The sequence below is a fragment of the Capsicum annuum genome, chromosome 6 (genome assembly GCF_002878395.1).
Source record: "Capsicum annuum cultivar UCD-10X-F1 chromosome 6, UCD10Xv1.1, whole genome shotgun sequence".
Lineage (NCBI taxonomy): Eukaryota > Viridiplantae > Streptophyta > Magnoliopsida > Solanales > Solanaceae > Capsicum > Capsicum annuum.
Window position 1 is genome coordinate 209,690,141 of NC_061116.1, and position 13,001 is coordinate 209,703,141.

Sequence of the window (13,001 nt, forward strand, 5' to 3'; positions counted from 1 at the left end):
TTTCTTCTAGACTACTAGTCTAATGCTTCTAAGTTAAGCAAATATACAGAACATTTGCACTCTTGTTTTATAATATAGTACTTTCCATTTACAGTAATTTAATTCGTTTTCATTTCATTCTAATTTGATTAGTTTTTATAAGTCCAAAAAGTCATTTCATGTTTAACTTCTTGTCTTTAATTAAATTCTTAATCATCATCACTAGTTAATTTAATTATATCAAGATATCTTGATAAATGAGAAATTTATTTAAACATTGTGGGGAGGGCAAATTAAAAAGGACTTTTAAGAATGAAAATAAAGAAAATAGAACACAATTCTTTTAAAAAAAAAAAAAAAAAGTAGATTAATAATATAACACATATTTTTAAATACCCACAATTTTTTTCATTTACACAAACCTCCTCCAAACAATTAGAAAATGTTTAAATAATTTTTGATTATTGAAATAATATTTTTCATTTGCTTAAATCACTTCCGATTGTTTAAATAATATCCCTCGACCACTTCTCCTTCTCTACATCATAATTACTTCTAAATAACTAGCAGATATTTAAATAATTTTGAATTCATTAAATAACATCTTTTGATTGTTTGAACAACTCTTATTCTCCAAAAACTATTCACACTCATAAAAATCACAATTATTCAAATTCCAATTTTTTTTTTTAAAAAAAAAATGTAAGTTGATGGGGGAGAAAGAAAATGAAAAGAGTTGACAAGAGAAAGTCCGGTCTACATAGGCAAAATACATACATAGAAAGAAGAAACTGTCCAAATTGCGACAATGGTTGTTGGCTTCATTCATTAATTCAAAAATAAAACAAAAAGTCTAAACTTCCCCTCCTGCTCCACGCTTCTTTCTTTCTTATATAGTCAATCCATTTCATATTATATGTAATTTTTTTGAATTCTATTCTCTACATTTTGTGCGCTCAGCGAAAGTTTCAGTGTACTGAGTTTTGGATTTTCAGGTACTGCGTTATAGGGGTTCTTAGTGCATGTTTTTCTCTGAGTTCTATAATTCAATTGATGAATTTATTGAGTTTATGAAGATATAAACGGATCTCTTTTTTTTTTTTTATATGGGTCGTTTTAGACTTTATTCAGTGATATTTTTCTTGTTCTTTTTCTTGATGTACTGTTTTATGTCACAAGATTTTCATTTGGAGCTGTGTTTTCAACTGTTTTGGGGAAACCCCTTTTGCTTTCTTGTTATGTTTTGGGTTTTGTGATATGATTTATGGGGTTTTGAGGAATCAGTAGGATAGCAGTTAGGAATATGAATAAGGGATATTCTTTAATTTCTGCTTTGGTTAATGGATGATTGATGGAATTTGCTTCTATGGAAGAAAGTTGAAATTCCAATTTTGTTTATGTTGGAGATGTAAATAGAACTGGACTTGTATGTCTCCTAAATTTTGGATACTTTTTGTGGTCCTTGTTGTTGGATTTTCTTGAATTTTGCTAGGATGAACAGTGTTCTGACTTAGGTAACCAAGCAATCCTCGCGGGGTTGTGAATTGCTGAAATGGTCGAAATTTCCTTATTTGGATTCTACCGTAGTTGTAAAAGTAAGACCCAACCACATGACTTGATTGAATTTGGCTTTGCTGAGCCTGGGTCGATCAAAAAACTTATTGATTTGATTCATCTCAGTTCATTTATTTGGGTGAGAGGGAGGTTCTGAATCACCCAGGCTATGGATTTTTCCGTTGGTTGATTCTCGGAATCACTTCGTGAAAATGAATCCTCTAATCCAGACCAACAAATGAATAGGAAGCGACTTGGGATTGAGATGCTGCAGTTGTTTATTGTCGTTGTATTATATTAGTATTGAATACTTGATTTTCGAATTCTTCATTACTTATTAGTACTATTTCTCTGAACAAAGCTTGATTTGAGTCTTTCTTGCTATCTGTTGTGAGTTGTCTGCTCCTGATGTTTTAGCTTCTAGCCAATGTTCTGTTGTGGTCTGTAACTGAATTGCCTCTGTGTATGTCTTACAGTAACAAACTAACAGTTGTCTCAATTATAACGTTCGCCTAATAGTTTGGTCATCTCTTTCTGCAGATACTTTCTTAATCTAGCAGGTCCATCCCCATCGGATTACTTTCTATTTATCAAAAAATGCATGGTCTTAAGAAGTCTCCTTTACATTGGAATGCTAGGAAAAAATCTGCGGATCCCGTGGTTCATAGTAATCCTGGATTAAATCCCTTTGATTCTGACGATGAGTCTGACATGAAGCAAACTGTAAAACCATCAAGTAGAATGCCACCACAGCCTTCTGCAGCTAACCCAAATTTGGGTGCAAACCTTTTTGATGATGATGAAATTAAAGAGACTCCTTCTCATGCTTACTCAACTTCGACAGCAAGAAATAAATACAAGAATGATTTCCGGGAGTCTGGAGGATTTGAGAACCAAAGTGTAGAGGAGTTGGAAAACTATGCCGTCTACAGGTCAGAAGAGACTACAAAGTCTGTTAACAACTGCCTGAAGATTGCAGAAGACATGCGAGAGGATGCAACAAAAACCTTGATCACTTTACATCAACAGGGAGAACAAATTACAAGAACCCATATGACTGCAGCAGACATCGACCATGATCTTAGCAGGGTATGACTTGCTTTGTTCGCAAGTTTTTTTCTAGTTCGTAGAAGCAGACATAATTGCGGAAGGCTCATATCAGTATGCTTTATGTTCTGCAAATTCTTGTGGTCATTTCGTGAAGCACCTTTTTTCTCTAACTTATTTCTGTACTACTGTTTGAGTGATGGTTTCTATTTACATATCCGTTCATTTTAAAATGAAACTTATTCCATTGTCCATTATGCTATTCGAAGGAGATATATATTTATTTATTATGACTAGTCTCTTTTTACCCTTCCATTTAGAAGTCTTTACTCCCTTAAAGATGTCTCTTGAACATCTTGAAGATGTTTTGCAACTGTTACCTGTTATCCTTGTGAGACTTATGTTTGAAATTTAATTCAGGGTGAAAAACTCTTGGGGAGTCTTGGGGGTATATTTTCTAAGACTTGGAAGCCAAAGACGAATCGCCCAATTACAGGGCCTGTTATCACAAGAGGTAACTCATTTTATTTTTGTTCTTGTTATTCTTCTACTTTGATTTGAAGATCGTGAGGGAGAAAAGTGAAGGATTAATGTGCACAAAATTTTGAAAGTAGTAGTAACGGAAAGGTTGAGTCAACTGACAATGATAGCTAGTTTGATACTCTGATAATGTGGCACAGGGTCAGATAATCCGGTTCAAAGGAGGGGCAACCACTTGGAGCAGCGGGAGAAGTTAGGATTGAACTCTGCACCTAAGGCAAGGTCAAGTTCACGGACACCGCCCCCAGAGCCTACAAACGCACTGCAGAAAGTTGAGGTATGTTCATGTGACTCGGGACAAAATAGAGAATACTGTTACAATTCTCCTCAAAGAAACAAAAAATTATTAAGGAAGTTCTCCAGATCCAATACACCCTAAACCTTCAACGATCCATTAATGCAGGACACTAGTAATTTTGGAAATTTTCTTTTCTACATCTTTCCTCACTTCGCCGTCCACCTTTCTAGCATTTTGACACCTTTTCTTCTAATGTTTCTGTTAACACTTGAGTGGCAATTTTCCAGTTAACATTGATGATTAAGAGTAAACAACAAATTATTTATGTTCATTTCTCTCCTGTTTTCTTTTTAATTCTGGAGTTACGTTGTTATATTCCAGTGTTTATATAAAATATAATTCTAGAAACTCATCCCCTCCACAACTTCATTTAAATGATGAGCGAGGAAACGTGAGTACATGAAAAAGGATCTAATGGAATTTCATGGGGTCTATCTATACTTGTGTTTGGAGAGGTACTATCTAATCATGTTCGCGAAAGGAGGAATATCAGAAAACAGATTTACTAGAGAGAATCAAGGCATCCCATAAAGCTAAAGGACCCTTGCTTTCTCTGAGTGAAAAAGCGATAATCCATTTTTTAAATGTGGCATAGTGTTTGAAATTTTTTTATAATAGAAGTTTCCTTTTGGAACCCCAAAAGTGAAACAGCAAACGTAGTAAAACACCGTGATACTTGTAATACCTTAGTTTTCGTTCATTCTTCACCGCCAGATTGAGAATTGCCCAGGGCTCAGCTTGCCCTCCCCCCTCCCTCCTTTTTTTCCTTTCTTTCATTGCCTTCTGCATGAATATGAATCGTAATATCATTTAGCTAAATCTGTTGTCTTGTATAAACTTTTGACAGGCTGAGAAAGCAAAGCAAGATGATGGTCTAGAAGATCTCAGCATTCTGTTGGGGGAGCTCAAGAATATGGCTGTTGACATGGGATCTGAAGTGGAGAGGTTAGTATTATAAGATCCTATTAAAAAGATTCCGCTCTCCTCCCTTGTTCTCTACTATCACCTTATTGTACGATGAGACTGTTAACGTACTATGTTACTTAGTGACTTCTAAGAATTATGTATATGCAACAACTACGCCTCATTCTCAAGCAAGTTGATTTTGGCTATATGATTTCTGTTCATTGTCGCTTCATTTAAACCAGTCTCCGTCCTATATTATAAAATAATATAAGTAGTTCGCGAGCACTAGAAGTTCTCTAGATTTTCTAATAATTCTGTATATGCTGTTGGATATTACAGGCACAAGGAGGCATTGGATCATGTTGAAGATGATGTTGATGAGCTTGGTTCCAGAGTTAAAGGGGCCAACCATAGGATTCGCCGCTTGCTTGGAAAGTAAACCAGTAGACATCTGTTGGAGACCTGTTAATGAGCTTTCAGACGTTTAACTTCAGTTCTTTATCATTTTCAACTATTCTTGAGTTTTTCACAGATCCTTCTTTCTGCTATTTCATGTTACTTTGTAATTATATTTTTACAGTATTCTATTCTATAGTTGTCTGATATTTGGAAGACAGGTCGACGAATTGTTACTTATCCATTGTACAGAAATAATGTTGAACATGAATAGTTGAATGTGCTGTATGCTCAACATCCAGTTTTTTAAAAAAAAAAAAGTTTCAATCCACCATTCATTGAGTACCTCTTGGTACTATCAAACTAATAAAAGTTGTATTGTCTAAGCATATAAACCAAGAGGAAACTGATTATTTCTGATTCTGCTAGTTTATAGACAGCTTACATTACAAGGCACATGTTGCTGGAAACACTAGTAGGGAGAGGGGTTTGTCTAGTCTAACCATATAATACATAACTGTAGCTGCCCCCTGACTTGGCTTTTACACTACTACTATTGTGATGTGATCAATTCAAATTGGTTGAATCTTTCTCAATCATCTTGGCCAGAACTTATATGCAGAAACAAATTGGCCACTCAGTTTATTATAGTAGTTTATACAAGTAAGAATGGATAGAGTGCCAGAGTATAGCTATTAGGCACAAGTATCTCCTAATCCTTAACTACAACCAGGAGAGCTTAAGTAGGGGAGTACTATGAATTTGATGGACAAGGGGAGAACTGATATTGGAGACTTAAGGTTTACAAGGACTGGAGACAAACTTGGGATATCTCCATTTTCTGTGAGTTGTAATGGTTTTCCATTCAACAGCATGGTTCTGCTTTGAAGGTCCCCATCTTGTGGTGTCAGATGGTACTCTTCTCGTGATAATGTAACGTCTGATGATTTGCTTCCAAGCCATGCAATAGTTTTCTTAAGACGATGCACGAAAGAACTCTTGTGATTTGATTTCTCTTTGACGTGCAAGGTGATGCTTGCAGTAGATTCGATGGTGACTCCATAATGAGTTTGGTCGCTTAGATTGATCAAAAGTAATGTCACACCTTCCTGCACAAAGACAACACCAGGAAATTTGAAAGGTTTAAGTTTTGCGCACTAGCAGAGAAATGTAAATCATCGCATGTTAATATGATATATGAAGGCTTTACCTAATATGCATTATTGAGAATTAACCAAATTAATGCGGTATGGCTAACATAAAATGGAAATATTAGTGACCAGAAACTGGCTTCACCAAAATGCCTCAAAATGGTTCAGTAGAAGGATGTTCTATCCTCCATTTTGATTGACTCGTTTACCTTAAGAAACATATACGAAGCATCACGTTCTAACATTATCCAAGAGTGGTAAGCTCACTTACCAAACAAAGCACAAGGGAGATCCAGCATCACAGAAAAGAAAAAAATAGTTGAGACGGAATAGCATCAACTCCTATTATAACAATCAAAGCATTAAAACAAAATGCCTTGCTCTCGTTACTCCTTCCAAAGTGTTAAAGATATGTTCTTTACAAGTTACAATTTGAAATGGAGTAAATGAAAATAATCAAGAAAAACACCTTGCTTCAACATCAATCAATCAACTACACCTCAATCCTATTGGCTGCTACATGAATCTGATATATCTATTTCAACAGACCATTTCATTCCAATGCTAATAATTTTCCACTGATCAACCTTTCATGGTGTTGGTACTTGGCATAAACTCTCTCACACATGTGATGGAACACCTTGCCTATTTAACACTAACATGGACACCATGTTCAATATCTAGAGGTTTCAGCATCTTATGATTACTTTTATGCTGATAACCAACCTACCGCAACCCTCCTTAATTCGGACTTGGGCTGACTATGCAAGGCTCATACAGTTGGGGTCACAGCGCATCTTTGTGCCTAACTAAAAGTAGGTGTGAAGGTTTAGCCTCTATAAACAAGTAAGATTGACCAGAAGTGGATGGACTCAATGCAACACAAGAAGTAATAATATTACTATTGATGATGAACAAGGTTTATGGAACAGTGATTACGCGTGTAAGTTTAAGACTTCCTTTCTGAAACCGTCAAATTACTTTCTGCGAAGGTTAATGTACCTCTAACCAAATGATGCACCTGAAATTCTATGAGTAAATGATTCAGTGGTCCACGGGGCTCTTACTCTATGTCTTGTACAGTGGGCATAAGAGCGCAGATATAGTGACGCATTGCTGCTAACATCAAGAACTTCTTTTCCCATCAGCCGATGCCAAAGAAGCGCACTGTGTTCGTTGAAGGCGGAAGATAAAGATTTCAGACCAGATTATCACGTATTTAATAACTAGAATTAATTTAATAGATGACAGAATCAACCTTGGATTGGTAAGTCAATCACCTCACCTATAATAATCAGGATTTGGGACAAATGTGCTTGTGTCAAGGAGCCCATAGTTTCCGCCTATGAAGGTCTGTCTGCAATATACTTTAGTGTGATACTTGGCTGCCATCCCAAGCTGATCCAAGTACCTAAATTCCATAATCCATATTAAGATAAAAAGCTTGAATATAAACAATTAACTGATTAGATTCCAACAACAACAATAAAAATAAATCAAGTCGGGCAAGAAATTTACCAAAAACTGTTCACAAAGGTGTTAGACACGTCAGGAGCTCCATTATTAAACGCCCCACCAGATTCTCCGACCCAAGCTGAAGTCCAAGGACCAGTCATTTCAATGGTTTGAGTAAGATTACTGAATGTCTCAGCAATTTTATTTAAGTGCAGAGGATTTAAAATTTTGCTTACGAGATTGAGGTCAGATCCTGAAACAGAAATTATCTGGTTTTATAAGATGGAGTAAGATGAGTAAAATTGGCTAACAAATCTAGAGAACACAAGTACAAATTTAACTGTATACACAATGAATCACCTCACTAACACTGACAAGAAAAAGATAGATAAAGCAAAACGTCCAACTAGCAGAGCAGCTGTTCACAATTCGAATTTAACAGAAGTAAATACTAACATTTATCTTAATGAAATGTGATGTTAATGGTAATGTTGATAGACAAATTTGAATTTATCTAATTTCGTTCCACCAACTAGTAAATCACAAGTGAAAAATAATTTTTGTAGAAGACCCGAGAGAACGTTTTATCAACTGAAACAAATCGAGCCAGGAAAACGTTGTCAGTGCTTAGCTTTATGTGATCATCCTTGTCCTAGATTTTCTAAGCTAAAAGAGGCTTTCATACAGCACCAAGCTACTCATAAAACTTTATGCTAGCTTACCTGGACCAAGATTATATATATGATGAGTCAAGGCATCGACAGTGCCTGTCCCTGACACCTCAAGGAACGTGTCATACCACTCTTTATCATAGAATCCTCCTGGTGCTAAGAGAAGTGGTCGAGGTTGGAAATGCTTATACAATTGGTCTATGAGATTTTTAAGATGGATAACATCTTTTCCATATTGTTCAGCGTCAACCTTTGCACCAACCCCCCTACCACTCAACTCATTTCCTGCAAACCAAGGGGAACCATTATTTAAGAAATTCCAACTTCTATCAAACAATAGCGATTTATCAAAAAAAAGAGAGAAGGAAATTGTCAGCAATTATACCAAATTCCCATGAGTGTATTTGGTAGCCCTTGGAGCTAGTGTAACTTATGAAATCATAGGCATTGCTGGAATCCCAATTCCCTTTCCAGACACGCTTACCGGTCCGCTGCCTCCCTCGCAATGCATTCAGGCCAAAGGTTACAAGTGCTCTGCAGCATAAGCAGTGAAAGTGGGATGAGCTTTGTTGAAGTGAGTGACCACGTCATGTAAGCTATTGATAGTTACGGGACACTTTTATTTATCTCATTACGCCTTAACACACTCCTCTTTTTTTCTTTGCCAAGCACGTGGAGATAGTTTATGTTAATAAGTGGAGGCAAGACTTGAAATCGGGACATTTGATTGGGCTATATTACCATGTCGAAGTGACACCATTAGAGAAAGGTACACTTGTATTTATTTTTTAGCATATGTCTTAACAAATTTCAAAGAATTTTAAGTAAGTTATGACATACTCCGGGAAGAAAATTCGAACAAGAAGTAGCACAAAAGTTAATAACTCACCCCGTCTTATTGAAAAACCTATTTAGCTCATCCCATCTATCCATATATAAGCATCCCTTTGAAAATCCAAACAACCCATCCTCCTGCTCGGTAAATGGGTGACAAGTAGACTCCAAATTGCCAACATCATATAGTATTCGGTTTTGCAAAGAACCTCCAAGCCGTAATCTCAAATGTTTGAAAGCTACACCACAAAATTAGCAATCAGAACAGAAGAGAAATCAATAAGCATTCTAAAGAAGCATTAAGTCTAATTTGCCCACTGACGCGAATAGATGGTGCATTTGATGTTAAGGTGAAGTTGTAGAGTTTACCGATCAAAGTTTGTTAATTAGTGTAAGAACAACAACAAAAAACAACATACCCAGCGTAAGTGTAATCCACAGATGGATCTGGGGAGGGTAGAGCGTACGCAGACCTTACCCTATCTCGTGGAGGTAGAGAGGTTGTTTCCGAAAAACCCTCAGCTCAAGTAACACATTCAAGAGTATGAACAACAAGATCGCAAATATTAAGATAAAGCTATAACACTATGGGAACATGCTAACCTTGAATAGAATTTGCTAGAAAGGGGTGAGACAAATCCTGAAAAAAGTCAAAAGAAAATAAATGAATATCAACTGCTCATTCCATCATCACAAACTGCACAAGGAATGTGCTGCGACTATTAGCAAAGAAATATATGCCCACAATAACAATTAGTAGTAGAGCTTTACCAGATTTATCAGAGATGCCAAGCCCCAAGGGCAATCGTTGTAGTTGCATTTTTCTTTAGGCCACCAGTCAAGGGTAGCGCAAACATAATTATCATCTGTCTCAGCAATTTTTACAGTTCCATCAATCACAAATGTTGTATCTTCAATTATTTGTGCCAGAAATGCAGGACACAGTGCCAGAAAGATTATCAAGAATGATGGGAAGCCCATTGGCTGTTAACCTACTCAGCTTCACCCTCTTTGAACAAGGTCATAAGCTGTAACGGACGAGGATGCAATAATTGTTAAAAGAGTGCAAGAGAAAAAAAAAATTAAAAGAACTTCTACGTGAATGACAATGAGGAAAAATATGTCATTTCATCAGAAAGCTAGCAATTCTCTTATTAAGCGGCTTAACAAAATAAACCTCTTCTTGTCATTCTGTATTTAAGGCTCCTTCAGTATCTTGAGGTAGCTACAACAAATTTACATATTACGCCTTTCTGAGAACAATGCATTGAATCTATTTCCATTGATTGGATAAAATGAACCCAACATGATTTTAAAAATCAAGAGCAGATTAACAAAATAAGAACAGGAAATGAGGATGCAAACCAAATTGCTTTTCTTGGTCAGATATTACAGAAGCTGAAAATGAACACTGGCCAAGTGTTATATATGACCGAAACAATTAGGTGTCATGCAGATGTCAGCAAAGCAAACCTCAGCAGACGAATAATAAGAAGGCAAAAGAGAAATACACCAAAAGAGACACAATAATTTAGCGTGATTTAGTATTGACCTATATCCATATGCAGAGATGAGCAATCCACGGTATAAAAGAGAGTACAAAATATTGACAGAAATAACCTTACAAAATTCAATCCAAATAAAAAGAGATCCACACAAGTGATTAGCTAATATTTGTGTCTCTCGCAAATTCTCCCCTAACTAAAACTCTCAAAGCCTTAAGACTACATTGTGGATACTAACAGGTGAGAAGGAATGAACCTCAATTTATAGAGTCCAAAACTTTCAATGATTATCCAAATATGAAAATTTTGTGATTTTCTTTTAGAAAAAGGAAAACCAAATTATGGTAAAAACATTCAGGGGCAAACACTCATCATCAAGTGCAGATAGCCACACTTTATAAGTACTAAAGTACACTAATCATGAAATATGGATAGCAAAACTCAAAACTAAAAAGATAATGAGAAATTAACCAACCAGAATCAACTACCTAGAACTAGATCCAACAATCACAAGAACTCCATAATACTAACACCAAAAAGCTAAGATCTTTCATAGCTATCAACATACCCAAAAATTAAGCTGAACCCAAATAACAAACAACCTCAAACACTACAAGAATTTGACAATAATAGAGCAAAAGTCTCAAAAAAAAAAAAGTACACTGATAATGTGAAGCCTCTGTGGCAAAAAGGTACAAGCTTTATTTAACAGTACCTTGTGGTTGGGGAAAAGAATGCACAAGTGAAGAATAAGTGTGTGAAATCAAAAGGGTAAGTTTCTGATTTTTGTCAAAGTGTATGTACTTTAAGTTTGGAGCTTTTAAATAGTAACAAGTAGCATTAATTCATTCAAGAATCATGGTTATTGGTTAAAAAAAATTAGTTACCATTCTTGAAGTTCCACACAGTTGATGTGAGAAAAAGGAAATATAGACAAAAAGTTTAACGAATGAGGTGTCAATTGCATGAACAGAGTCATAAGTTCTTTGTTGGATTTCCAGTTGTGAGCTGTCTTTAAGGTTGTAGTTTGTCCTTAGCAATGCCTCATTGATAGAAAAGTACTGTACTACTTTGTTTTTTCCAGAAATGTATTTTATCACAATTTGAGTAAGATTTGGTTCAGCTAAGTCAACATCAGTCAAATGTGATCCTTCCACTCTTATTTAGAAATTTTAAAAAGAAAATTTTATCAGGAGCTCTATCCCCACAAAAAGGCCTACAGTTCCATCAAAATTAATTGATGTTTTAATATTGATATTAGACACCAAATAAAAAAAGAAAAAAAATAAGTAAAATCCGAAAGCAAGCTAATGTGGCTATGTCATTTAAATGAATTGAATTGAAAAAATAAAATTACATTGGTCCGAGGGGGAGGGGGAGGGGGAGGGGGGGGGAGATCTAATTTAGAGAGTTTAAAGAGTAAAAAATAAAAATTATAAAACAAATTACAAATGTGTGAATACGACTCAAAGTATTCATGATTATTTATTTTTAAAAATTGAGAGTATTTCTTTTTTAGCTTCATGTAATGTTCAACATTTATTTTAGAATTTAATTAATTTAAATCACGTAGAGAAGTTTCATTTTGAAGGTAAAATTTTCCTTATAAAAAAAATTTAATATGTGAGAGGTCCAAGTATAACATGGCAGACAAAAGTTGTGTCTCTCAAATTTTGTCAAGTAAAAATAGTGAATCTCACCATCACGAAAAGGAGACAAAGGCTTAGATACCGTATTTATATCTCTATTTCTTTTCTTTCTTACCTTTTTTTTTTTTTTTGTATGGCTGGTTTGCAATATCCTCTTCCAATTCACCTCTCCACTAACATAGAATATTTTAATTTTTAAAATTTAAATTTACTCAAGTCAGTTCATTGCACAAATTAAAATAACACAATTACAAGAACAAAGGACAACAAAAAGCAGTAATGGACATTTGGTCATGAAATAAAAAAATTACTTCGTTTATAAATTTTAAAACTAAAGTTGGAGTTGTGTTGATTGTATGTTTTGTAATAAAGATTAAAAAAAACCCGTTTAGCCATAAATAGTATTCACTGTATTTCAGAATACGTTTTTACTTATTTCGAAATACTTATTTGGTCATAAATAAATCAAATACAAATTGAAGTTGTATTTGAAAATTTGAAAAACATCTCAAAAGATGTTTTCACTATTTTTTATTGCATTTTAAAAATAAATTATTTTTTTTATTTTCATAATATAACTGCAATTTCATAAAATTCTATTTTTAAATTTATTCTCTTTTTATATTTTTTCAAAAAAATACGTTTAAATTCGATTATCAACTTCAAATACTATGACCAAACACAATTCAACTCTATTTTCAATTTTAAAAATTCAAATAAAGTGAATGTATTTTTGATCTTTCATGGTCAAATGCCTATTTAAAATTGAAAGTTAGATGTGAAAATAAATTTTTTAAGATAAATTTTATTAGTGGTTATTCAACTTTGGATTTATCAAAAATAATTTGTATTTTCTTATTACATAAAAGTTATCTAATTTAAGAGTTTAATACACATAAATATTTTTTTATCACATAGGGTGTGTTCGGTAATGAGGATTTTCGATGAATGATAATATTAAAATAAAGAAGTAATAAATTTGTTAGGGTAAATAAATCAAAAATTTATTTAAATCA

At 34.4% G+C, this 13,001-nt stretch overlaps 2 protein-coding genes across 7 annotated transcripts; one reads left to right on the forward strand and one right to left on the reverse strand.

Moving 5' to 3' along the window:
* The first annotated feature begins 683 nt into the window (after positions 1-683).
* On the forward strand, positions 684-5,049 carry LOC107855393 (SNAP25 homologous protein SNAP33). Of its 2 annotated transcripts, none has more exons than XM_016700391.2 (6): positions 684-974; positions 2,074-2,622; positions 3,001-3,094; positions 3,261-3,397; positions 4,266-4,363; positions 4,664-5,049. In XM_016700391.2, exons 2-6 carry the CDS (start codon positions 2,131-2,133, stop codon positions 4,761-4,763), a joined length of 921 nt encoding a protein of 306 aa, XP_016555877.1. In that variant the 5' UTR covers positions 684-974; positions 2,074-2,130; the 3' UTR covers positions 4,764-5,049. The 2 variants fall into 2 exon arrangements, with proteins under 2 accessions (XP_016555877.1, XP_047269846.1); XM_047413890.1 differs by having other exon boundaries at positions 738-790.
* A 62-nt stretch (positions 5,050-5,111) lies between these two features.
* Positions 5,112-11,454, reverse strand: LOC107855392 (heparanase-like protein 2). 5 transcript variants are annotated; one of them, XM_016700387.2, is made up of 10 exons: positions 11,224-11,454; positions 9,603-9,859; positions 9,435-9,471; positions 8,887-9,070; positions 8,383-8,531; positions 8,049-8,282; positions 7,390-7,579; positions 7,157-7,282; positions 6,939-7,038; positions 5,112-5,829 (listed from the first exon to the last, which is right to left on the reverse strand). In XM_016700387.2, the coding sequence occupies exons 2-10, from the start codon at positions 9,810-9,812 to the stop codon at positions 5,440-5,442; spliced, it is 1,620 nt and encodes a 539-aa protein (XP_016555873.2). In that variant the 5' UTR covers positions 9,813-9,859; positions 11,224-11,454; the 3' UTR covers positions 5,112-5,439. The 5 variants fall into 5 exon arrangements, with proteins under 5 accessions (XP_016555873.2, XP_016555872.2, XP_016555875.2 ...); XM_016700386.2 differs by having other exon boundaries at positions 11,052-11,454; XM_016700389.2 differs by lacking the exon at positions 11,224-11,454 and adding an exon at positions 10,905-11,013.
* Between the last annotated feature and the right edge of the window lie 1,547 nt (positions 11,455-13,001).